Source organism: Trifolium pratense, linkage group LG1 (assembly GCF_020283565.1).
Source record: "Trifolium pratense cultivar HEN17-A07 linkage group LG1, ARS_RC_1.1, whole genome shotgun sequence".
Classification (NCBI taxonomy): Eukaryota; Viridiplantae; Streptophyta; class Magnoliopsida; order Fabales; family Fabaceae; genus Trifolium; species Trifolium pratense.
Genome location: NC_060059.1, coordinates 16,970,704 through 16,996,679, shown reverse-complemented (window position 1 = coordinate 16,996,679; position 25,976 = coordinate 16,970,704). Strand labels below are relative to the sequence as shown.

Below are 25,976 nucleotides of genomic sequence, written 5' to 3'. Positions count from 1 at the left end.
CTTTCTTAAAAGATTTCTAAGAACATTGTAAAAAAAATGCTACATTAGTAAAAACTAAAAAGTCTTTTGGAATAACATTCTCAGTGTAATATTATTGAAAATATTATTTTTCAAAATATTTTTATATATAACACACAAAAATAGACAACAGGATAGTTTTCAAAATGAATCTCCATGAACAATAAGTTCAAAAACAATTAAAAAAAATGACTTGAAGAGTAGAGAGTAATGTCAAGCATGCATGCATATATGACAGACAGAGTAGAGGAATAAAGCAAAGATCAAATGAGCTACATTCAAATATTGCACTGGCATCTTCAAAGTTAGTTCATGAAGACAAAAAAAGTTGATAACAGCAAGATGACAAATCAATTTAACAAAGAGCAAAGTTTGATCAAAGTGTTTCCATTGCAATGGACGACACACTCACAACAAAACCCGCCTTCTCCAAACATACGGCTGTCATTCCCTCAGTTAAACTTGTAAGCCAATAGAAAAAACAGCTTCTGCAGACACGCCTAAAATAAATAGTAAATGATATGAGAAAATAATGAAACCAAAAACAGTACTAAAAGAGATTCAAAGGGAAGGATGTGTCAGTTTACCATCCGCTTCTTTGTCATTGGCTGACTGCTCTTGGTTCGGGGTATCAACACCAGACAGTCCACCTTTGCGTTTCACTTGTAAACCAGATCGAAATAAAAGAGTCTCCACGGATTCTGAAGGTTGAGCACCAACAGAAAGCCAATACCTAAAGAATATGAGGAAAAATTATGCTATTAAAGATGGATCGAGCAACAATTATCACTAAATTTCCCAAAAATTGTGTACGAATAACTAGATAAATTAGAATTGAATAAAGTAACTTACTTCACTCTTTCAAGTTTGATATTCAGTCTTTTTTCATCCTCTTTATCTGTATAGAAGTAAATGAAGTTAAAAAAAGGATTTGATGTGTATCAACTTGAACCATCCTCCTTCTATCGCTAACTGGTACACATAACAAGAACAAACAGGCGTGACTTTTGCAACTTGTATTTTTAATCCTTTTAATATGGCAGTATGACCAAACAATTTTGGTCCCTCGATAATTTTTTAAAACAATCAAATTCCCCCACGTTTTTAAATGATGCAGTTCAGATCCCTCTATCAGTCTATCGTCCTATTTTAATCCGTACCCAAATCCTCCTGATACATTCCCTACCTAAGACCTGGCTAAAAAATGGACCTATCACCAACTCGTAAAATGTGATACCATGCATGTAAGTGGAAATCATTAGACACATCACTGCAATTTAAAGACATTAAACTACAAATTGACATAGGTGATAGGTACGCGATGCTTTCAATTTGAAAAAATCAGTGCAAAATTACCAAGGAACCAAAGTGAAATTAAGCATAAAGTAATGTTTTGAATCAACGCTGATAACAAGAGATATTACCAATCATTTATAAACCAAACATGTGTTTCCTTATGGTCATTCGAGCGAAAAGTTAAAGGTAATTTCTATATTCAATATTCATACCTGTGTTTCTGTTCCTAACTATAAGGAATAGCTAAACTGACTCATGCAATTTCATTACAATTCATAATCTAAGATATTCACAACAATAATTCCGTATCCTTTCAAACAAATCCTATATATGTAATGTCAATTAACCCACTAATCATAAGCAAAAGCAAAAGCAACAAGAAAACAAGTTACTTAGAATTTGGGTTGGGCCTATTTCAACCCTATAAAACCAACTTGTAAGGTCACGCCCAACACTATTGGATTTGGTGTGTGAATATAAATGGTGGATAACCCGATAACATAAACCTAATAGCAGGTGGCAGTGTGGCACAACGAATCTCGAACCAGACTCTAATATCATCTTAGAATTTGCGCTGGACCTTACTCAACCCTACAATGTTTTCTTTTCGCGCCCCCTGCCTTTCTCCCGCACGCCCTGAAATTCCAAAAATACCCCCTCGCAAGATAACTAGCGAGTGTAAAAGGGGGCGAAAATCTGGAAAAACACAATTCGCTACTTAAGTGCAAACTCAAGGGGGGGGCAAAATCTGAAAAAACACAGTACGCTACTTAGTAGCAAACCTTATAAAATCTAATATTTTTGTCTCAAAACAAGATTGTGCTTTTAGTACCAATCCCCCATAAAGTATACCCAAATGAAAGGAAAAAGTTTTTGGCTTTATACCAAAAAAGAAACAAAAATGCAATTTTTAATGACATAATTTGAGCATAACCAGACAGAATTATAGATTAGGATAGAGAATTTGATGTTGAACCTGCAAGAGGATTGTAGTAACCAACAACTTCAATGTTCTTGCCATCTCTTGCAGATTTGCTATCAGCAACAACAACACGGTAAAAGGGTCTGTGTGTGCACCCAAGTCTCGCTAATCGAATACTCACCACCATTTTTCAACAACACTGAACCCAAAATTTGAAAGAACAACACAAGTTTGGAGTGAAGAGTTGAACATAATTATAAATAAATTGAACAAAAAAGTATAGAAGGAACAGAGAAGAAACAAACCTGGCTGGCTCCGAAGGTACAATGATGTTGTTTCGCTGCTATCTATCTATCCCTTTATGTGATAGCGGTTACCGTTCCCTCCTAATCTTCTTATCTTATACTACTGTGCTTTTTCTTATCTCATTTTTAAAATGGAGTAACAAAAACTACTACTAAGAAAATACTCATATTTGTTATGAAAAAAAATAAAAATTAGACAGTTTAAAAAATTTACTGATTGAAAAATAAATCATATTAATAATAAAAATGTGTAATAAATTACTTTTATTATTTTTTGAAGCAAATTTTATTAAATTTATTAGTATGGAAATATCTAAGGAAAAGGACTACAAAGTTAAAGTATGTATCTGAAATCAAGAAATCACTTGGGAGATTGTATATATTTAGATTAGATTTATGTGCGTATACTTGAATGAAATTATATCAACATTATTTTTTTTAATTAAATATTTAATAAAAAAATTAATATAGTAAATTATAGTTTAATCTTTAGATTTTAATTTTTTTTTTTTGTTGTTAAATGAGAAAATGATGTGGTCTCACAGTCAAGAGAGGATTTACTCTCTAATTCTCAAAAGAGAAACTCAAATTTTATAAACTTCAATATTATGCAAATAACAAGAAGTAAATGACCATATTTAGAGTAATCTTAAAGGTAAAGTTATAGTTTTTAAATGTTTTTTTTAATTATTTTTTTAAGAAAATCATGTTTTATAAAACAATTCTATGTGGCATTAAAAATTAAGAAAAAAAAATTAAAATTCCAACTAAGCTTGACACATCTTCAAAAATAAAGATTCCAAGATCTAGTTGTCAATTGGGGGGTAAATGATGGAATCTGGGATTATAAATTGTTAATATGACAAAATTAAGATAAATTTATTCACAAGCTAGCACTAGATAAGTATGCCCATGTTCAGGATATTTCACTTTGGTCCTCATTTTTTCACTCAAGGGATTTTTGCATTGGACTCAACACCTTTATACGACTTATTTGTTGTTTTGCAAAAGCTAAACTATTCATAAAAAAAATTGAAAAATTAAAAATAATCTTATAGAGATGTTAGCAGAATGCAGACAGCCGAGCACGGGAGTGCCCGTCAACACGCTAGTAAATATAAAAAAATGAAAAAATGAAATTGAAATAGAATAGTGTTTTTTTCAAACAGTCAGGGGCAAGAATAGAAGATCTTTAAATATAGAGATGTGAAGAATCGAGAGTTCAAACAAACATATCCCAATCTAACACATCAAATGTCTCTGCATATAATTTGTATTTGCAAAACATAATAGTTAAAATTGATTTAAATAAGAAGCAAAATAACTTAAAAGTGAGCATATATATACGCTTAAACATTAAGTCCATGTTAGATGGGCCTCTCAAAACATCATGAACGGTTATTTTAGGCCAAATAAACAGATTGGTAGTGTATTTCAGCATGAACATGGTACTTCGAAGTTCGAACTCCACAGCTTAAGAGCCCAGTGCAATAAGGATATAAATAGATTTGAACAAAAAAACTCATCAGCTCACTGGTTCAAAGGTTCCTTGGCCAACTATTCAAAAAAAATAAAAGAATCATTAGCACCATTAGGAATTTGAAACTAATCAAGATACGATCGACACTGAGGCTTACCGATTAAATTTTTCGATAGCAACTTCATCAACCACCATATTGACATCTATGGGATCATCTTGAGATGCTCGGACCACAGACAATTGTAACACGTCTCCAACCTTCTTATCCCACACCATTTCCAAAAACTGAACAAACAAGGGAGAAACGCATAATAATTAACCAAATCATACGCTTATATTCAAGTACAAACAACAAATACGAGAAAAAAAAAACCAGGCGACTGATTTAGAATACAAATAGATTTCAACCAAAAAACAATACATACAAAAAGGACAAGTTCGGTGTACTTGTGAACCCCTAAATCTGATTCCAAAAAATTAGGGCAAATTGACGATGCTTAAGCATATCATGAAGAGATGTTAGAGGCTCTTTTATAAGAGTTCGCTTCATGACTCAGTTTTATATGAGTGAGTTCAATTCAATCCCTAGGGTGACATACTTGGGCTCGTTTGGAAAGAAAGGAGTGGAGGGAAAAATAGAAAAATCTTTCTACTTTTTGGGAGTATTTTTTCTAGAGAACGATAAATTAGTTAAGATTCATATATTTTTAATATTGAGAGTATTATGATAGAAACTGGCACTAAAGAGAAACAGATTGCACTTTATTGATAGTAATTCTGGTGAATGATGATTCACATCCACAACATTACACGTACAGACGTGACAATAATGATAGGAAGACTACAAATAAAAAGAACTGAAACTGTGAAACACACCAAGATTCAAGAGCTTGGCCTCTGCCCATCCCAAATGTTCGACAGTTGGGTCTCTCCCACTAACCACTCAATAACTTTCTGATAATCTCCTTCTCCATGACCCTTTTAGGCTACAACTCTCATTCTTCTAATTAATTAACTCCTTTCAAACAGTAGTGACAGTTATTTTTTTACTATAAAAACTGCCTACTATTTAATAATAAAACTACCAACTAATATCCATCTCCCTCTGCATCCTCCTATCAGCCATCACCAACCTTTCTTTCATGAAGTCATGGCAGATCTGAACTAGTTTCAGATCCTGTTGTTTATCTCCATCCATTAATTATATTAAGTTTAATGGGCATACATCGGTAGTGTAAAATAGTTTTACACTGACATCCAATAAGAAACGGCCATTCTTCTATACAACAGTGAGGTGATGTGGCAAATTAGGCTCTGTTTGGTAACATAAATAAGCTAGCTTATAGCTTATTATATGAGCTTATAAGCTTGTTTCAAAAAATTAGAGGTGTTTGGTAACAAGCTTTTTGTACTAGCTTATAGCTTTCTTTCAGATGCTATTTCAAGTAGCATTTGAGCTTATAGCTTATAGCTTTTTATACTTTATTCCATTTTTACCCTTTAATTTAATAACTACCCACTCTAAAAAATAAACTACCCACTATCAATTATGTAATTTTATATTTAATAACCACTTTAAAAGCTAATTTTACCAAACACTTTAATTTCAATAAGCTAGCTTTTCAGCTATCAGCTATAAGCTAGCTTTTCAGCTATCAGCTAGCTTATCAGCTATCAGCTAGCTTATAGCTTATTTTTACCAAACAGACCCTTAGTGATTTTTTATTGAGTGCCATGTAAATCCTATTATTATTGCTATCCCAATTAAGGGCCCATATCTAATCTAACATATTATAACAATTAACAACGATTGGATTTAAAGAATTTATCAATGTTTTAAGAACCGGACCGGAGATCGAACCGTTAGGATCTCTGGTTCAAGATTCAACCGGTTCAATCGGTTCAACCGTTATTGAACCGGATAGATTGAACCGGATAATAAATGAATATATTATTATTTACTTTATAATCAATAACTAATAATAATAAATAATAGTTTAAAAAAAAATCTTATGATGGACTTCTTTGTTACATGACAAATACACCTAATTATTAGCCCAATATCTAATTTATCACATGTTAGGCCCATTATACTTTCAAAAAAACCCTAATTGTTTGTAGGCAAATATATAACATCACTTACTGCGCCGCTCACTCACTTATTCCTCCAGTTTCCAATTTTTTTTCTTTCTTTCACTTCTCTTCTATTTCTTCTTCTTTCATCATTCTTTTTTTCTTCTTTTGACTTATGTATACTCTTCTTTGTACTACACTTCTCGTGCTACACTTCTTCTGTTTCTTTTCTCTGCTATGCAACTCTAGTCATGTGACGATTGTGAGTATGACAGCTTATGGAAGATTTAGAAAACACAGGAAAAGAGTCATTTTTATACTGGAAAATAAAGGTCATCGATGGAGATAAATCAGGTGGTCGAAATCGAGAGATAGAAAAGAGAAATTAATTATTCCGTTTCTTTTTTTACACTGAGCAATAAAAAAAATCATTTTTTTACTGAGAGAAGAAACCGGCCGGTTTTCCTGATTTCCCGGTTCACCGGTTTTTCCGGTTCTCCACGGTTCATACCGGTTCACACCGGTTTTTTTCCGGTTCCACTGACTAGCGGTTCTGGCTAGTCATCCGGACCGTTGAGATGCTCGGTTCACGGGCCAACCGGTCGGACCGGCCGGTCCGGTTCTTAAAACATTGGAATTTATCTTCATCCAATACAATTTGAGTTCCCCAAATTATAGAGAGATTTTGTATTAAGATTAAGAAGAAAAATAAACAGTAAGTATAATAAATTTGAATTAAATGCCTTTATTACAATCTCTAAAAATATCCCAATCCACTTGCTTGACAGAAAACAAAATTGGTAAAAAAATATAAAAATAAAAGCTAATAATAAACAGAATATACCTCCAAGAAACTGCGAACTGTTTTTCCGCCACACTGAACTATTACATCATTAAAATGCAGCCCAGCCAAATCAGCAGAAGATCCTTGAATTACCTACACACAATTGAATCATATTAAGATGTGCAAATTATACAAAATTTCAAATAAAAAAAACTGTCTTGGGTATCATACAAATCCCAAAAAAAAAAAAAAACATAAAAACAAATGCTTTCTTAGGCAGCTAAAAGAGGGATGCTACAAACAGAGCATTTTACTAGACAGTATAGTATAGTATACCTTCTCAACAAAAACTCCATTGCAAATACTCGGATTCTTTTGAATAACCTTTTCTATGAAATATATTTCAGCTGTGTAAAAGTTTGTAGCATAAACTCCCAGAGAAGGTCGCCGGAGTTCCCTGTTGTGAAGAGCTATCATTAGATCATGAATGATTGGTTTATACCTTAAGCAATTTATGAGATGAGAAGACGTGATTCATTATTTAGGGACCACCGTCCAGTACTTGAACTCTCAAGATTCCAAATGACTAAATATGAGCAGCATTCATATACAAGTGACAGTATGAAGATTGAAACTGCACCACCGTGAAAATAAAAAGAATTTGATTGTTTCAAAATTTGGAAGACATAATTGTCAAAATAAGCATCTATGTGTTACGTTCTTATAACAAAAAAAATTATTATTCAAAGCTTATACGGCTAGAGAAATGTTGCTGGCAAATAAAATTGCACCAACTAAAGAACTGAAATGTGAAACAAGGACTTAGAAACACTCCATCAATGTCATGATCATAATGCCACAGTAAAATAAGAAAATACCAAATTAATAGCTGGTAATAAGTAATGTTCAGGTAATCTTCATCAAAAGGCAACAGTAATCATTTATCGCAATTATGAAGTTCTTACTAAACAATATTCCCACTCCATCATCCACACATGGAAGTAGCCAATTACACAATATTTGAAGCATCCTACTATATAAGAGACTGCCTTGTTAACGAGAGAGCCCATAGAGACACTAATGAACAACTAAATAATGCAATATTAATAAATATAAAGAATAAAATAAGATTGATAAACACGACATTAACATACCCATATCTTTTGTAATGCTCCCAGCAATTTTTAGCTATATTTATAGGCATAAATGGGGTAGTAAAACCATATTCATAGTAATATATAATGCCAATTACTTCTCCTGAAAGGTTTATAAGTGCGCCACCCTCACCACACTGCAACAAAGGTAAATGTTAATAAAAATAAGTGAGATGAGCCATCAATGTAAAAAAAAAGAGCCACACGATAATCAGAAATTCAAAGAATTTCTTCCAAATAGTTATAGTTAAACCAAATACTTTTATCATAATCACTCATCTCAATCAATAATATAAATATAGAGAAAGTTAAGCAATCATTCTTTGTTCACACTCAACATTAATCCTAGAAGATAGAAGGGGAGACAAATTACTCTGGTGGTCTGGCAAGTCCCCATGAAGAGCTCCTTACAGTCAAAATCGCAGCGACCAAGACTGGAAAGGAACAAACAAGAGTTGCATACAAGGAACTTTACTCCAAAGATAATATGTACAACGAGAACAACTCTAACTAACTAACTAACGTGAATTCACCGGGAGCAGCCATGACGTCAAACGGCTTAGCAAAATAACGCCCCACAGCAACTATTGGATGACCAGGAACAAAGTTAAAATGGCTAGACTGTGGTCGAAGGTCAAATGACTTCTCCTCATCCGGATTAACATTGATGTAATCGTCCACTAGTCTTAACTTTGCAGTAGCAAGGGATGAATGGGACCGAAACTGTATCCAAGCAATATTATAGTGGAAATCATAGGCACGCACTTCTCCCTGGTATGATCCACCATCATACAAGTATATCATAACCTACAAAGAAGAAGTAGAGTCTTGTAAATTTGAGTTTACTGCGGATGCCTAATCATCAAGTAAGTTATTATGATTGATTTTTGAGGATAAAAGTATAATTAAAAATAACATTAATTGCATCCACAAGTCCTAGCTCGACTGGCAATAACATTAGGTCTAAGAATATTGTAAGTTGTAACAAATTTGATAAATGTAAAAGACATAACATAACCCGTGGATTTAGAAAAATAAGACATGAGGACTAGTCGTCGTCCCAATCAATCAATTAGGTTTAAGAGCCACAAATATAAACACAAAGAAACAAACCTTAAGAGCATCAGCCAACTTATCTTCCATAACGTCTTCTTTAGTAGGACGACGAATGAGATTGGCGGATGTCAAAACAATATGACCATTATTGTCATCATTGTTTTCAATGATGACGCCAGAACATTGAGTCAACTCCTGCTCCCCTGTATTCAAATAAATCATTCATGGAATTGATAGATAGATAGATAGATAGAATAAAACAAACAACATGTGAAAGTAATTGGAGAGTTGAATACATACATACATACCAGTATAAGATAAAAGAGCAACAATAGAAGAAGAAACTTTGAGAACAGCTTTCTTTGTATGTACATCTAGATGGTCATTATCACCTTTATTGTGGAACTTTGGTCGCTTTCTAGATGAGTTTGTTATTAAATGCATAAGATCCGGCGCTGCAAATTAAACATAGATAGATGATTTAGCTACTTGAGTTTAAATTATTGATTGAGAAAAGTTTGTTCTTACTGTAATACGCTGGATTGAGTTCGTCTAGGTGTTCCCAAATATTTTCTCGAAACCAAGGGTTTTTCCTCTTTAAGGCTTCCTTATGCATACGCATGGTTCTATTCATCATGGTTGGTTTGGTTCTATCGTCTACAAAGCACAAGAACAAAAAGGACGGACGTAGAGGAATCAAACCTCTGGATGGAGGAAAAGGAATGCTTAGGGTTTTTTCTATCCCTCGTTTTGCTTTTGTGGGTTGCCCGAATCTCAATCGGGTCGGGTGGGTGTTGTCTTTGTGGACTTACTTCTGCACAGCGATAACCGATATCTATAACATTAATAAAGGGAAAACATCTCTTTTGGTGTAGCCTTTTTTTGAAAATCTCAAAATACCCTTCAGAACTCTTCTTTAATACTTTCCAAAACCATACTTTTCTTTAACTTCCATAACCAACAAATAACATTTTTTATCTTCTCTTCTCTCTATTTTCTCTGCCCTCTTTGTACGCATCACTATTTCTAATTTTCTTCTTCTTCAAATTCGGGAAAAGGATGAAATATTCATTTCTCCCGTTCTTGAATTTTTGTTTCTATTGATAGACACACACATGGTTTAAATTTGAAAAGGAGTGAATTTTCTCTCTTTCTGATAATTTTTCTTTTTGTTTCTAATTACTCTAGAAGGAAGTAAATCAAAGGCACAAGTAAATCAAAGGCACAATTAGAAGAAACATGGTTTGTCCATTTTGCCATAATGCATATTCACTCGATTTCTACATCGTTCATTATTCTGTTATATTACTTTTTCTATTTCTTTATCCCATTATATCTAAAATTTAATTGTTTTTACATTTTTAATTTCTTTGCAAATTTTGTTCAAATTCCATGGAGATAATTCATTTATGAAAATTGTATGTGTTAACTTTTCTATGTTATATTATGAAATGAGGTCTTAATGTTGCATCTGTTCCAGTAAATTAAATCACTCGCTGAAAGGATGCTCTTTTTATTTACTTTTTTACTTCACATTACTTAATTTTTTCAGTTTGTGGTACATTGAAATAGCAAATAAAAAAAATCTATAACAATAATAAAGGGAAAACTCCAAATTTGGTGTAGCCTATTTTTCTTTCAAAAATACCCTTCATAACAATTACATCTATGTCATGACAAAAATAATTATAACTTCCCTTCAATTTCTTTTTTTATCTTCCAACCGCCACTTAACAATTTTTTGTAGTGTTCTTTATTTTTTCACAGTTTATGCAAGATGATTCAATGATCATCGATTCAAGTTTTTTCTTTCTTAATACCCATCTCTCACATTCATTCTTAATTTTGTTATGTTTCGGTTTTTTCTTAAAGGCATGTGTTAAAATTGGAAGAGAGATGTGGTGATGGATAAAGATTTAATTAATAAGTTTAATTGACAAGGATAATTGATGAACATTGATGAATTATCATGTTATTTCATATAGTTTTTTTTAACAGTTATATAGTAATGTCTATTCTTTATTTATTTTTCTTATTGTTTGTTAATCAATTTCATTATTAATCTCTATTCTTGATTTTAATTCATAGATACCCCAATGGAGTAAACATTGAGAGAAATAAATGGTTGTGTCTCTAAGAAAAATAAATTGAAGAAGAAGAAGAAGACGAAGAAGAAGAAGAAGAGATACAATAGGAGAAAATATGAAATAATAGGTGCAGATCGATGAGATATATTGTTGGTTCAACAATGGTCAATTTAAATTTAGTTTTTATATATCTATCTATAGGTTTGATAGTTTAGTACATGTTATAGAACACTTTCTTTATTAATTTAAATAAAGAGAGTATGGTTTCTCAGGTTCTATATATATTCTTTCTTTATTAATGAGTTTGTTTTCAATTATAATTCTATCGAACACTTCAATAAGTTTTTCGTTTATATCTCTTTTAAAGAAAATGTGTATATTTGGGATGCCTCATTTAATTTGTATCAGTGTTATTACATAATATTGCATTTTTGTACATTTGGTATGGTGGTGATATCATGACCTGTGATATATGCATGGTGCAATATTAGAGAGAGTTCTCATATATATTTCAATTTAGATCGTGTACGGAACTGTGATTTTTTGGAGGAAAGATGTTGGCATCTTCTATTTGAATTATTTGGGTAATTCTCAAGTTTAAAAATAGGTAATTAGGTTAATTACATGATCAATATGGATGATAAGGTTAAAATAATCTTTTCTTTTATTTTACTTTTACTTTATATGCATTTTTTCTTCTTTGATCATGCATTCCAATAGCAATACATTTGGTGTGAGAATAAAAAACCATCATCATTTTATCTTTTCCTTTCTTTCTGCAGGTTTTCATCATTCTTCTAAATTGTTTCAAGTTTTCATTTTGAAGACTCTCTTTTTAAAAATTAATTTCATTTGTGCATATTTACCTATTTGTGATTACATGTGGACCAAAACTCCGTAATATGAACACTAATTTTGTTCAATTGTGTCAAATATACTATGGTATTTTGAACACCTAAACTCTAAGGGTACGTCGTCGGAGTAGCATATTTCGAAAGTGCAGCAAAAGAAAATTCAAATATATTACAGTATTTTAGTTATCATTACTAATTTGTTCAATTGTTTTTTAATTGAAATCAATTGTGTTTGAATTTGTTCATTCATGTCCTCTTGAAGATATGTGAAAGGCAACCATAAATGTTGAAGGCTACACATGTACTACTAAGGGGAATGCAAATCGGTTGTAATTAATGATTGCCAATGGTCAAAGTACATATACAATTTTATTTGAAACTTCATGTATCTATTAATTTTTTTTTGAAGCAATAATGTATCTATTAATTTTAAAAGTTCAACTTTGATTATTCTACAATTTTTCCTAAAATCTTAAAGGGTCATGTTAACATGTGCCCTTAAGTTATTTTAAATAGTAAATTTTTTTACAGTAGTAATTTTAAATAGTAATTATATCTTGAACAAAATAATTTTTGACTTCTAATAAGATAAAATACACATTTTTAACATAAAATTACTATCTATCTATCTATAGTACATTAACAAGTGTATTAAGGACACATATCAAATTTAACCAATATTAAATATTATATATATGCAGTTCCAAAGGAACATGATATCATCACACAGTGAAAGTTAATGTGGTCATCATGATAAATAAGAGTTCCAGACTAAACGTGGCAAAGAAAATAATACAATATAAACATAAAATTGTAAAAATAACACATTAAAAAAAAAGTTTAGAAATAGTGTTTTGCTTTTTGTGTACTTTACTACTTTTATTTTTCTTCTGTATTTATTTATTTTTTTGTTTTTTCAAGATTGCTTCATAAATTAAGAATATAAATTTTTTTCTTCTTTTCTGGTGGCTTTGTTTAAGTTCCTCATTGAAGCCAAGAGTCAAGAACAAATACAACAATGGGAATATAAAAAGGATGGTCAAACTGTGATCTTTTTTCTTTTTAGTTTTTAAGTTTTCATTATAGGTAATGTGCTTACAATTTTTAAGAGTATAGGATAAAGTGTTTCATTTTTTTCAAAAAACGTGGAATAGAAGAAAATATTTGGGAGTTCATATGGCTTGAATGATAGGCTTCCTGATGCGGTACGATGTGGTGGTACACATAATTGAAGATCACACCGCAATTGAAAATGCAGACCACAATTTAAAACCATATATAGTTTATGCTATCAACAACGTTTATTTTGCACACCTTCTTTAAATAAGAAAAATTGCATGAAGTCATTCTTAAATATAGTAAAATTTATTATTAAATTATTTTTCTTTCATTACAACATTTTCATTCTATAGCAACGCCTAAAAGCCATTGTGTAATGCACCCTTATCGGTATAAAAAAAATGCAAAAAAAAACGTTGACATAGGCTATGAGAACGGTTTCAGGATGTGGTGTACTGACGCGTTCTCTTAGCCTTTATCAATCATTTTTGAGATAGAGAGAGTACTTCTAAATCCATCAAGGTGTTTATTTACCTATTATGTCGATCAATGCACATAAAATACATTTTTTATTTAAATGGAAACTAAAAGTACGCAAAAATTGAATTGAATAAAAATCATATTTTTATTAAAATCATTGTTTACGGTTTATATATATGTTAGCAAAATAGAAAATATGGACCACACAAACGGGCACGGAACGTGCCCGTTTGGCCACTAGTAAAAAATAAAATAAATAGATAATATCAAAGTATCAATTCATATATATTAATCTGATTAGTGATTTACTTTTTAACTAAGGTATTGTATGGTCGGACTTATTTTTAACTTTTTACTTCATAAAAGCATAAGTCAGGCCAAAGAGTCTTTTTTTTAAGTACTTGATAAAAAAAAGTTACTTAATTTTTGGGTCTGTTTGGTAAAAATAAGTTATAAGCTAGCTGATAAGCTAGCTTATAGCTGAAAAGGTAACTTATAGTTGATAGCTGAAAAGCTAGTTAATTGAAATTAAAATGATAAAATTAGCTTTTAAAGTGGTTAATAAATATAAAATGACATAATTGATAGTGGGTAATTTCTTTTTTAGAGTGAATAGTTATTAAATTAAAGGGTAAAAATGGAATAAAATGTAAAAAACTATAAGTTATAAGCTCAAACCTTACTTGAAATAGTATCTGAAAAAAACTATAAGCTAATAAAAAAAACTTGTTACCAAACACCTCTAATTTTTTTAAACAAGCTTATAAGCTCATATAATAAGCTATAAGCTAGCTTATTTGTGTTACCAAACACACCCTTTATTTGTAAAATACATCAATAATGAGCTTTTTGTAAAGTTAATATTTGCAACTTTTTATGAGGAAAATCAGCTTTTCGGCCAATTCCATCTTCGAATCCTTGCAAAATCATATATAGTATGTGTTTGTTTCTGCGGTGAATAGAATTGATTTTGACAGAATTGAGTTTGACATAATTGATTTTGATAAAATTGAGTTTTACATAATTTATATATGTTTGAATATATTCATACAAAAGTTAGTTGAACAAATAATTTAAGCATTATTCATTAAAAACAAATAATTTCGTGAACCGCAGTTTCGTGTTATTAAGCATTATTCATTAAAAATAAATAAAAAAAAGAAGAAAATGCTTAATCTTAAGAAGGTTGCCGCTAACGAAAAGCAAGAATGACGTTATCAAACGGACTCCTTGCTCTACTTTTCCTCTTACTTTTTTTGTTTCATCATATTTTAATCACTTGCTCCTCTGATCTAAAAAACAAGTTGTTCATTCAATCCTATGTAACAACAAATAATCCTTATTAATACAGTTTTCAATTTTCTCTGCAACATCTTGTTTCTGATTAAAAATATAACAAATAAAAGAAAAATAACAAAAAATTGAATTGAATAGATATAAACCAAACACCTGAAAGAAAAAAAACGAATGAAAGGTTTTAAATCTACTAAATTCTTACTAGATTCTTGATTGTAAAAAAAAAAATTAAAAAAAACCTACTCTATTGCAACGTTCCTATTCCTTTCACGCGATGTTTCCCTAAAATTATCTTTGGCCGTCAAAACTTCAAGAATTACAAGACTAATATTATTCCAACATCCCTTTAGTCAGACTTGATCTTCCAAGAATCATCGCACCTATGGTATTCATCTCTCTGCAAACCCTAAATAATAACCGCACAAAGTCTTTGTTTCTCTCAAAAACTCAACAACATCGACACAGATTCGAATTCCTCACGAAATCACCTAAATACGATCTAGGGTTCCCATTCCCCTCTTTCACCAAATCAATGATAGAACAATTGTGACTCTCAAATTCAACATCACGGAAGCAACAATCACGCGCCAAAATCACTGCATTATAGAGGGCACAAGCTTCAGCCAAAGCTGGGTGAGAACACCCACGTTGCAGCCGCGACAAGCTCCCCGTCAGAGTTACGGCAAACAGCTCCCAAACCCCATCTTCATTCACACGCCAAGTTTGCATCACAATTAATTTTGATTATCCCTGTATTAGGTTTTTTCCAACGAGTGGTAGTTGTCATGTTCTACTGTCGACGATTGCCGTTATAATTATGTTGATTTTGCTTGTTCCTCTTAGAAGCACACTTAGAATTTGTACAATTTGTGCTTGGCTCATCCATGTTTGCTTTCTTATACTCATGTAAGCTTATAGCTGCGTTATTAATAACCCTGTCTTCCCCAATGTTATGAAAATTGAAAACCATTTGATTCCGAGCGAACCATATGTTGTATAAAATAGCAGCTACATAACTCAAATCATTTTCATTAAGTTGGGTTATAGCGTACCCCAGCCACTCTGTAAAATCCACATGTCTGATATCAAACCTTATGCCAAGTTTGGAGCCAAACCAGATTTTAGTAGCATGGCGACACTGCATAAACACATGGTTAATGGTTTCTTCTTTTTCCATACACATAGGACATAGGATTTGGCACTGATTACCTTAGATTCATTAAGTCTTTGTTCAGACTCCAAGTAATCAGGATCAACTTGATCAACACGAGTAGGATTACAAAATTTTTATGTGAAAGGAATTGAAGGCTAACTAAATTTTGATATTGATCAGAAATTCTCATCAATTTTGCTCTTGTATTCCCACACAACAAGCTCCTAAGCAACCATGACCAACATCAGATCAAATATTCACTTATTTGAAAAACAATATTTTCCTCAAGGAACAAAAGAACAAGCGTGTCTTTGGTTCAAAAAAAATGTGTCTCTATGTTATGGTGAGTTTGTTAATAAAAGATTATTATTGATACTAAAAAAATCAAGGGTATTATTGGTATTATAAAAAGTCCACACCAAAAGTCATGTATCCTCTTAAGTTATCACGTGTTCGCGTATTTCGTGAACCACAATTTCGTGTTATTAAGCATTATTCATTAAAAATAAATAAAAAAAGAAGAAAATGCTTAATCTTAAGAAGGTTGCCGCTAACGAAAAGCAAGAATGACGTTATCAAACGGACTCCTTGCTCTACTTTTCCTCTTACTTTTTTTGTTTCATCATATTTTAATCACTTGGTCCTTTGATCTAAAAAACAAGGTGTTCAATCCTATGTAACAACAAATAATCCTTATTAATACAGTTTTCAATTTTCTCTGCAACATCTTGTTTCTGATTAAAAATATAACAAATAAAAGAAAAATAACAAAAAATTGAATTGAATAGATATAAACCAAACTCCTGAAAGAAAAAAAAAACGAATGAAAGGTTTTAAATCTACTAAATTCTTACTAGATTCTTGATTGTAAAAAAAAAAATTTAAAAAAAAAACCTACTCTATTGCAACGTTCCTATTCCTTTCACGCGATGTTTCCCTAAAATTATCTTTGGCCGTCAAAACTTCAAGAATTAAAAGACTAATATTATTCCAACATCCCTTTAGTCAGACTTGATCTTCCAAGAATCATCGCACCTGTGGTATTCATCTCTCTGCAAACCCTAAATAATAACCGCACAAAGTCTTTGTTTCTCTCAAAAACTCAACAACATCGACACAGATTCGAATTCCTCACGAAATCACCTAAATACGATCTAGGGTTCCCATTCCCCTCTTTCACCAAAGCAATGATAGAACTATTGTGACTCTCAAATTCAACATCACGGAAGCAACAATCACGCGCCAAAATCACTGCATTATAGAGGGCACAAGCTTCAGCCAAAGCTGGGTCAGAACACCCACGTTGCAGCCGCGACAAGCTCCCCGTCAGAGTTACGGCAAACAGCTCCCAAACTCCATCTTCCTTCACACGCCAGGTTTGCATCACAATTAATTTTGATCATCCCTGTATTAGGTTTTTTCCAACGAGTGGTAGTTGTCATGTTCTGCTGTCGACGATTGCCGTTATAATTATGTTGATTTTGCTTGTTCCTCTTAGAAGCACACTTAGAATTTGTACAATTTGTGCTTAGCTCATCCATGTTTGCTTTCTTATACTCATGTAAGCTTATAGCTGCGTTATTAATAACCATATCTTCCCCAATGTTATGAAAATTGAAAACCATTTGATTCCGAGCGAACCATATGTTGTATAAAATAGCGGCTACATAACTCAAATCATTTTCATTAAGTTGGGTTATAGCGTACCCCAGCCACTCTGTAAAATCCACATGTCTGATATCAAACCTTATGCCATGTTTGGAGCCAAACCAGATTTTAGCAGCATGACGACACTGCATAAACACATGGTTAATGGTTTCTTCTTTTTCCATACACATAGGACATAGGATTTGGCACTGATTACATTAGATTCATTAAGTCTTTGTTCAGACTCCAAGTAATCAGGATCAACTTGATCAGCACGAGTAGGATTACAAAATTTTTATGTGAAAGGAATTGAAGGCTAACTAAATTTTGATATTGATCAGAAATTCTCATCAATTTTGCTCTTGTATTCCCACTCAACAAGCTCCTAAGCAACCATGACCAACATCAGATCAAATATTCACTTATTTGAAAAACAATATTTTCCTCAAGGAACAAAAGAACAAGCGTGTCTTTGGTTCAAAAAAAATGTGTCTTTATGTATGGTGAGTTTGTTAATAAAAGATTATTATTGCTACTAAAAAAATCAAGGGTATTATTGGTATTATAAAAAGTCCACACCAAAAGTCATGTATCCTCTTAAGTTATCACGTGTTCGCGTATTTCGTGAACCGCAATTTCGTGTTATTAAGCATTATTCATTAAAAATAAATAAAAAAAGAAGAAAATGCTTAATCTTAAGAAGGTTGCCGCTAACGAAAAGCAAGAATGACGTTATCAAACGGACTCCTTGCTCTACTTTTCCTCTTACTTTTTTTGTTTCATCATATTTTAATCACTTGGTCCTCTGATCTAAAAAACAAGGTGTTCAATCCTATGTAACAACAAATAATCCTTATTAATACAGTTTTCAATTTTCTCTGCAACATCTTGTTTCTGATTAAAAATATAACAAATAAAAGAAAAATAACAAAAAATTGAATTGAATAGATATAAACCAAACTCCTGAAAGAAAAAAAAAACGAATGAAAGGTTTTAAATCTACTAAATTCTTACTAGATTCTTGATTGTAAAAAAAAAAAATTTAAAAAAAACCTACTCTATTGCAACGTTCCTATTCCTTTCACGCGATGTTTCCCTAAAATTATCTTTGGCCGTCAAAACTTCAAGAATTACAAGACTAATATTATTCCAACATCCCTTTAGTCAGACTTGATCTTCCAAGAATCATCGCACCTGTGGTATTCATCTCTCTGCAAACCCTAAATAATAACCGCACAAAGTCTTTGTTTCTCTCAAAAACTCAACAACATCGACACAGATTCGAATTCCTCACAAAATCACCTAAATACGATCTAGGGTTCCCATTCCCCTCTTTCACCAAAGCAATGATAGAACTATTGTGACTCTCAAATTCAACATCACGGAAGCAACAATCACGCGCCAAAATCACTGCATTATAGAGGGCACAAGCTTCAGCCAAAGCTGGGTCAGAACACCCACGTTGCAGCCGCGACAAGCTCCCCGTCAAAGTTACGGCAAACAGCTCCCAAACCCCATCTTCCTTCACACGCCAGGTTTGCATCACAATTAATTTTGATTATCCCTGTATTAGGTTTTTTCCAACGAGTGGTAGTTGTCATGTTCTGCTGTCGAAAATTGCCGTTATAATTATGTTGATTTTGCTTGTTCCTCTTAGAAGCACACTTAGAATTTGTACAATTTGTGCTTAGCTCATCCATGTTTGATTTCTTATATTCCTGTAAGCTTATAGCTGCGTTATTAATAACCTTGTCTTCCCCAATGTTATGAAAATTGAAAACCATTTGATTCCGAGCGAACCATATGTTGTATAAAATAGCGGCTACATAACTCAAATCATCCTCATTAAGTTGGGTTATAGCGTACCCCAGCCACTCTATAAAATCCACATGTCTGATATCAAACCTTATGCCAAGTTTGGAGCCAAACCAGATTTTAGCAGCATGACGACACTGCATAAACACATGGTTAATGGTTTCTTCTTTTTCCATACACATAGGACATAGGATTTGGCACTGATTACCTTAGATTCATTAAGTCTTTGTTCAGACTCCAAGTAATCAGGATCAACTTGATCAGCACGAGTAGGATTACAAAAATTTTATGTGAAAGGAATTGAAGGCTAACTAAATTTTGATATTGATAAGAAATTCTCATCAATTTTGCTCTTGTTTTCCCACTCAACAAGCTCCTAAGCAACCATGACCAACATCAGATCAAATATTCACTTATTTGAAAAGCAATATTTTCCTCAAGGAACAAAAGAACAAGTGTGTCTTTGGTTCAAAAAAAATGTGTCTTTATGTTATGGTGAGTTTGTTAATAAAAGATTATTATTGCTACTAAAAAAAATCAAGGGTATTGTTGGTATTATAAAAAGTCCACACCAAAAGTCATGTATCCTCTTTATATATAGTATAGATATATAGTATAGATGTATCCTCTTTATATATAATATAGATATAGATAAAAAAATCAAGGGTATTGTTGGTATTATAAAAAGTCCACACCAAAAGTCATGTATCCTCTATATATATATAGTATAGATATCTATAACAATATATAAAAAGGATAGGTGAGTTTGGGATGAACTTTTCAATATACCTATTTTACCCTTGACTTAGTTTCAAAACTTCCATTAACTAATCAATTTAAAAAAATAAAAAATAAATTCAAATCATAAAAATGTGAATAAGTGACAAATGGGTTGTCTATATATGAATGATTACCAACTTAATACTACGTCTATACTATATATATATAACAATATATAAAAAGGATAAGTGAGTTTGGGATGAACTTTTCAATATACCTATTTTACTCTTGACTTAGTTTCAAAACTTCCATTAACTAATCAATTTAAAAAAATAAAAAATAAATTCAAATCATAAAAATGTGAGTAAGTGGCAAATGGGTTGTCTATATATGAATGATTATCAACTTAATACTACATCTATACTATATAAAAAGATAATACAGATATTTTTGGTGTCGATTAGTTAATAGTATTTTTTATTTTTTTTTATGAAAAATATTATTTATGTTTTTATTTATATATTTCTAATTTTATGCATATTCATCTTATTTTTTCTATAATTTTTTTATTGACTATTTTATTCTCTTTTTTCTTTTAATAGATTATTGAGTTGAATGTCTTAATCTATTTTGTTGCTATTTTTATGAGTATAAATTGTTCTATTTTGTTACCATATATAATATATTTTGTTTCTATTTTTAAGCATATTGATAGTGACTCTGCAAGTGTACAGAATCGCAACCAAGTAATAAAGTGATAAGTTATCGTTCTCCATAGGGATTGTGCCAAAATTACTAGTTTCGCTTAAGAATTTAGATAGTTTTCATTCGCTTTGTTTGTTTAGAGATAGTTGTGCGGATAAAAGTAAATAGCAGGAAAGTAAATGACTATAAAAGTAAAAGGGTGCGTGTGTGTCCACGCGGGGTGGTTAAGTGTTTTCGTATCCCCCTTACTCTTGCTTGGTAGTTAATTTCTTTTGTTCCCCTCTATTAGGATTAGTCTTTATAAAATAGGTTTAGGAGCACTCTTTGCCTATTTCTATTACAATCCGAGAAGAGCCTAATATAGGTTGCTTTTAAGTTGTTTATAATTATCTTCGCCCCAGTCGGTTCCACTTCTTCGTAGTTTCTTATACTTAGGTATCCTTACCCTTAATGCTCAATGGTTTGACAAGTTGTCACGTGTGCCTATACTAGTCTCCACCCTAACTCATGTCACGTGTTCTTATTATTAGCTTTAATCCTACACTCAAACCACATATACTGAATTTAATGGTCGCCTTAAGAGATTTGAATGTACGTCCTTCGTTCGGGACAATTAGCTTCGTTTCCTATGCGATATCCACTAATTTTCCTTAGAGTTTATTCTAATGCGATCAGTTTTAAAATAAAGAATAAAAATCGGACAATAAAAGAGTTTATGTAAGAACAATTGAATTTAAAACCAAATTATAAAATACCAAGCATTCGTAAGGGAGTTCATCTACTCCACCTAACCTAGGATAAAAAAATTACAAAGACAATAAAGAAAAGAACCTTATTGGCCTTAGAGTTCCTTGGCCCTCCTTGCCTCCTCCTTAGAGTTCTCCTAACTCTTTATTGAGTATCACTATTGTTGAGTGATTTCTGAATGAATAATAATGAAAGAGGAATGCTCTATTTATAGTTTTCAGCTGAGTTTTGGGCTTTTTTGCGCGTCCATCGCACCCATCGTGGCCATGATGGCGTGTAAGTTTGCCTCATCGTGGCCACGGTGGATCGTATCGTGGTACGATGGAAGATCTTCTCCAGATTTTCTGCTTTCCTCAACCGCCTTCATCGTGCCACGATGACAAGTCATCATGGTACGATGGAAAAGATTTGTTGCAGATTTTCTTCGATTTAAACCGCCTTCTCATCGCGCCATGCTGGATCTCATTGTAGGTACGATGGTTGCGCTGTTTATTACGTTTTTGGCCTTTTTTGAGGCTTTTTCCACTTTTCTTGCTTCTGGGCCAAGTAACTTAACTTTTGGGCTTCAATTGCTATTAAAATACCCTATATTACTACTAAAAAATAATATAATTGACTGTCATCACATATCATACTTTTTTTTTGTATTTATCTTATATTCTTTCTATGTATTTTTTTAGTGAAATTACAATGAATAATATAAAACTTGGAACGTGGTTACCTTTTTTGAATTTCCCTCAGAATGGAGCAATATATAATTCAAATGTCTGCACATCATCAACAAAAATAATTTTAGTCTTGTAATATAAATAAAAAACCACATACTTTTAAAAGAAAATCCTTATAAATGAATAGGTACAAATTAAGTCCGTCGACATTGTATAACCCTTGCTATTGTATCATATTCATATCATTTCATTTGAAAACACTTCATATAGAACCTGCAAAGTCTGAGAAAAATAAACATAAAAAATAATTATTTAGTATTTATGAAAGGTTTATTTTAAGTTACATTCTTAGGTCTGGTATCAACAACATCCTCCCGGAAATGCTTCCCACTCCCGGAAGCATCATCGGGCTTCAAGAACCCTCCTCCTTTGCCTTGGTCCAAACTCAGGCCCAAATGGTAAACCGGCGCATGAAATCCACCTCCGGCGCCAAGATGAGTGGCTGCTTCGCCGGAGTTGAGCTGCAGCATCATCGGAGCAGCTAAGGAAGAAGTGTCAGTACCATCAGCGGAGGTGAAATTCGGGAGGCCGAGAATTTGTTCGAGGAAATCGTCGGCGGGAGTATCGGAAGGGTGATTCGACATGACTCGGTTTGGACTCGGCTGAGTTTGATCAACGAGTTGAGTAGAAAATAGAATTATGAAAATCTACTACTACTACTACTACTACATGAAGAAGCAGAGAAGAGAGTTTTTTAGTTTTGTGAGTTAAGGGTTTGTTTGGTTAATTAAATGTTTTTGTGTTTGTTGGTTTCTTCTCTGCTTATTTTCTACTCGGTCATCAGTTGAAAATGGTGAGAGTTCAGACCAAGAAGACACAAGATGTTCTGGGCCGAGCATCGAGCTCGAGCATCAGAAGGTGTCGAACATACACGATCCGAGCAAGACTCCAACAGTCTGATACTCTTACGTATCGTAACGGCCGTAAACCGGAATGATGAGCATTTACTGCACATCAAGGCCTCCAAGCCGTTTTCCGGCAGCCACTTGATGGCCATTAATGCCATCAAGGGTCTTGGCCCAGCGCTGGGGGCTATATATATGTGACTCCACTTCATTTGCAAGGTACGCATTATTTTAGCCAAGAAAACCTTACACACAAACTGACTTGAGCGTCGGAGTGCCTGCAGGTACACAACCCCCCTCCGCTTCAACAGGGGTCTCAAACGCTCTCAACCACCGCAAACGCCGGCGAAGTCGCATCATTCTGGTCAACACGATCAGTGGCGCCGTCTGTGGGAACCATAGTTTCCCTGTTTAACCAAACCAAAAACTAAAACTTCCTTCAAAACACCTTCTTCACGACCAATGGCTGGCGTTAACAACCACCAAATCCCGGAGCACGTGGCGGAGAACCATGGAACACCAATGGACTACGCGCCGTACCACCCGTTGGACGGTCAGTTCGCCTCCGTAACGGAAGATGGCCAAGAGGGGCAAAACGTGCACGACGAGCCCTACAACCCAGAAGAACCGCAGATCCCTGTGGCTACCCCGCCACAGGCGACTCTGGCAGTGGCTATCCCTCCGGGCGTTCCCATGCAGGATATGATGGCTGCGCTGGTCAACGCAATCAACCGCCAGTCGGACTTATTACTGCAGCAGAACCAGCGATTCGAGCAGCAAAATCAAAGGCTCGAGCAGCAAAGCCGTCGCATCGACGCAATTGCTGAATCAAGGGTCACGGCGCAAGCTCGCCAAGCTCGCCGTTCACCCACACCTGTGAGGAGCAGAACTTTCTCCAGGTCACGTTCACCACCTCACCGCAGGAGCGAGAGGAGGTCGAGCCCAAGGAGAAATGAGGCAATATCTCGAAACTCCACCCCACCGAGGAGGCATTCCCCTAGAAGGGATAATCATCCTCCTCCTCGCCACCAAAGGAACCGATCCCCTGAGGGAAGGGACAGCCACCAAGGCCCCCTATCCCGAAGGATCCGGGAACTCCCTTTACCAGTCGGTCTCGAGAAACCACCGGCAATGGATACTTACGATGGCTCGACAGATCCAGACGAGCATATCGAGAATCTGGTAGCTCTCCTCGAGTACAGAAATGTACGAGGCTCTATCAAGTGTAAGCTCTTTCCCACGACTCTGAGGAAAGGCGCTATGGCTTGGTATAAGAGCTTGGCGCCAAGATCCGTGGATTCCTGGTCGGACCTCTGCGCCCGCTTCCGGGCTCATTTCACTTCTTCGAGGCGTCATCCAAAAACTGAAGCAACCCTCGAAGCCATCATTCAAGGTGAAACCGAGCCCCTAAGGTCCTACCTCGAACGGTTCAACAAAGCAGCCGTCGAGGTAAAGGTCGAAGAGAGCATGAAGCTGTATCTTCTCGACAGAGGACTCCATCGCGATAGTGACTTCGCCAAAGCTGTTGGCATAGAAGAGCCGAAGACACTAGACGCTTTCTTTGAAAAGGCGAAGAAGTACATCGCCTACGAGGAAAAACAGAAGGCCATAGATTTGAGGAGGCCTAAAAATCAAGAAAAAACCAGGGACCACGAAAAAGATGAAGCTGGAACCTCGCGAAGAGGTAACGAAAAAGTAAGGGAGGAAAGGATCAAAGATTCCAAACCTCCACGTGGAAAGTTCACAACTTATACTCCACTGAATGCATCAAGAGATCGCATTTTCGCTGAAGTCTCCGCTGCGGACTTCAAGAAGGCTGGGATCCACTTCCCAAGGCAGCAACCTATGAAGGCAAATACTGATAGGACGAAATTTTGTCGCTATCATAAAAGCCATGGACACGTCACTGAAGACTGTGTCCACCTAAAAGACGCCATCGAGATTCTGATACAAAAGGGCTATGCCCGAAAATACATTCAGAACGACGAACAAGTACAACAACAACAACAACGACGGGAGCCTCAAGAGGTCGCAATGGCCATAGATGTTCCCGAGCAGGAAAATAGAGGCATCGTCCCTCAGGCACTTGCTATCTCGGCACCTGAAATCCCACTCCCATCCCCGGGGTCGGACGAGGGAGCGCTCATGAGGCATTTTAACGCCCACCTGAATGGCTCATGGGAAAACTTCCCAAAAGCACTGGTGATAACAGGGGGAGGGCTCAACAAGATCACCCTCGGTTCAGTAAAAAGAAAATTCGAGGAGCTGGAAAACGTTTGCTCAGTGACTCCCATCACCGTCTCCAAACCTGAGGGAGACTCCGACCCGCTGGCCTTCTACAAATCAGAAGTTCCTGGGGGCTCGCCAAACTACCAGATACCACTGTTGGTGAGGGCTCGCATGGCGAACTTCGACGTCCACCGCATCCTCGTAGATCAGGGGAGCTCGTGTGACGTAATGTACTCGGGGCTTTTCAAAACTTTACAGCTATCGGAGAAGAACTTGGTGCCCTATGTAGGACCCGACCTCCAAGGGTTCAACGGGTCGACTACCAAGCCTTGGGGATACGTGGACCTCATCGTCACCTTTGGCGAGGAGAAGGCAATGAAATCTGTGAGGACACAATTCATGGTCGTCGACTGTCCCTCGCTGTACAACTGCATCATCGGCAGAACTACTTTAGCGGAGCTATTTGCTGTGTCGTCCACCGTTCACTTAAAGCTGAAATACTACACACCGGACGGCCAGGTCG

The 25,976-nt window shown here is 34.3% G+C and overlaps 3 protein-coding genes across 3 annotated transcripts; all 3 read right to left on the bottom strand.

The window, feature by feature from the left end:
• Positions 1-270: 270 nt before the first annotated feature.
• Positions 271-2,692, bottom strand: LOC123902581 (30S ribosomal protein S16-1, chloroplastic-like). The gene is made up of 5 exons (XM_045952347.1): positions 2,542-2,692; positions 2,291-2,435; positions 871-916; positions 606-751; positions 271-518 (listed from the first exon to the last, which is right to left on the bottom strand). The coding sequence occupies exons 2-5, from the start codon at positions 2,421-2,423 to the stop codon at positions 475-477; spliced, it is 369 nt and encodes a 122-aa protein (XP_045808303.1). The 5' UTR covers positions 2,424-2,435; positions 2,542-2,692; the 3' UTR covers positions 271-474.
• Positions 2,693-3,776: 1,084 nt separating this feature from the next.
• LOC123898613 (putative protease Do-like 14) lies at positions 3,777-10,309 on the bottom strand. Its single transcript, XM_045949623.1, has 10 exons — positions 9,617-10,309; positions 9,397-9,543; positions 9,146-9,291; positions 8,556-8,839; positions 8,406-8,466; positions 8,033-8,169; positions 7,215-7,335; positions 6,939-7,031; positions 4,179-4,306; positions 3,777-4,098 (listed from the first exon to the last, which is right to left on the bottom strand). Exons 1-10 carry the CDS (start codon positions 9,723-9,725, stop codon positions 4,080-4,082), a joined length of 1,245 nt encoding a protein of 414 aa, XP_045805579.1. The 5' UTR covers positions 9,726-10,309; the 3' UTR covers positions 3,777-4,079.
• A 12,055-nt stretch (positions 10,310-22,364) lies between these two features.
• On the bottom strand, positions 22,365-23,196 carry LOC123902976 (transcription factor UNE12-like). The gene is made up of 2 exons (XM_045952823.1): positions 22,664-23,196; positions 22,365-22,418 (listed from the first exon to the last, which is right to left on the bottom strand). The coding sequence occupies exons 1-2, from the start codon at positions 22,961-22,963 to the stop codon at positions 22,389-22,391; spliced, it is 330 nt and encodes a 109-aa protein (XP_045808779.1). The 5' UTR covers positions 22,964-23,196; the 3' UTR covers positions 22,365-22,388.
• Positions 23,197-25,976: the final 2,780 nt, after the last annotated feature.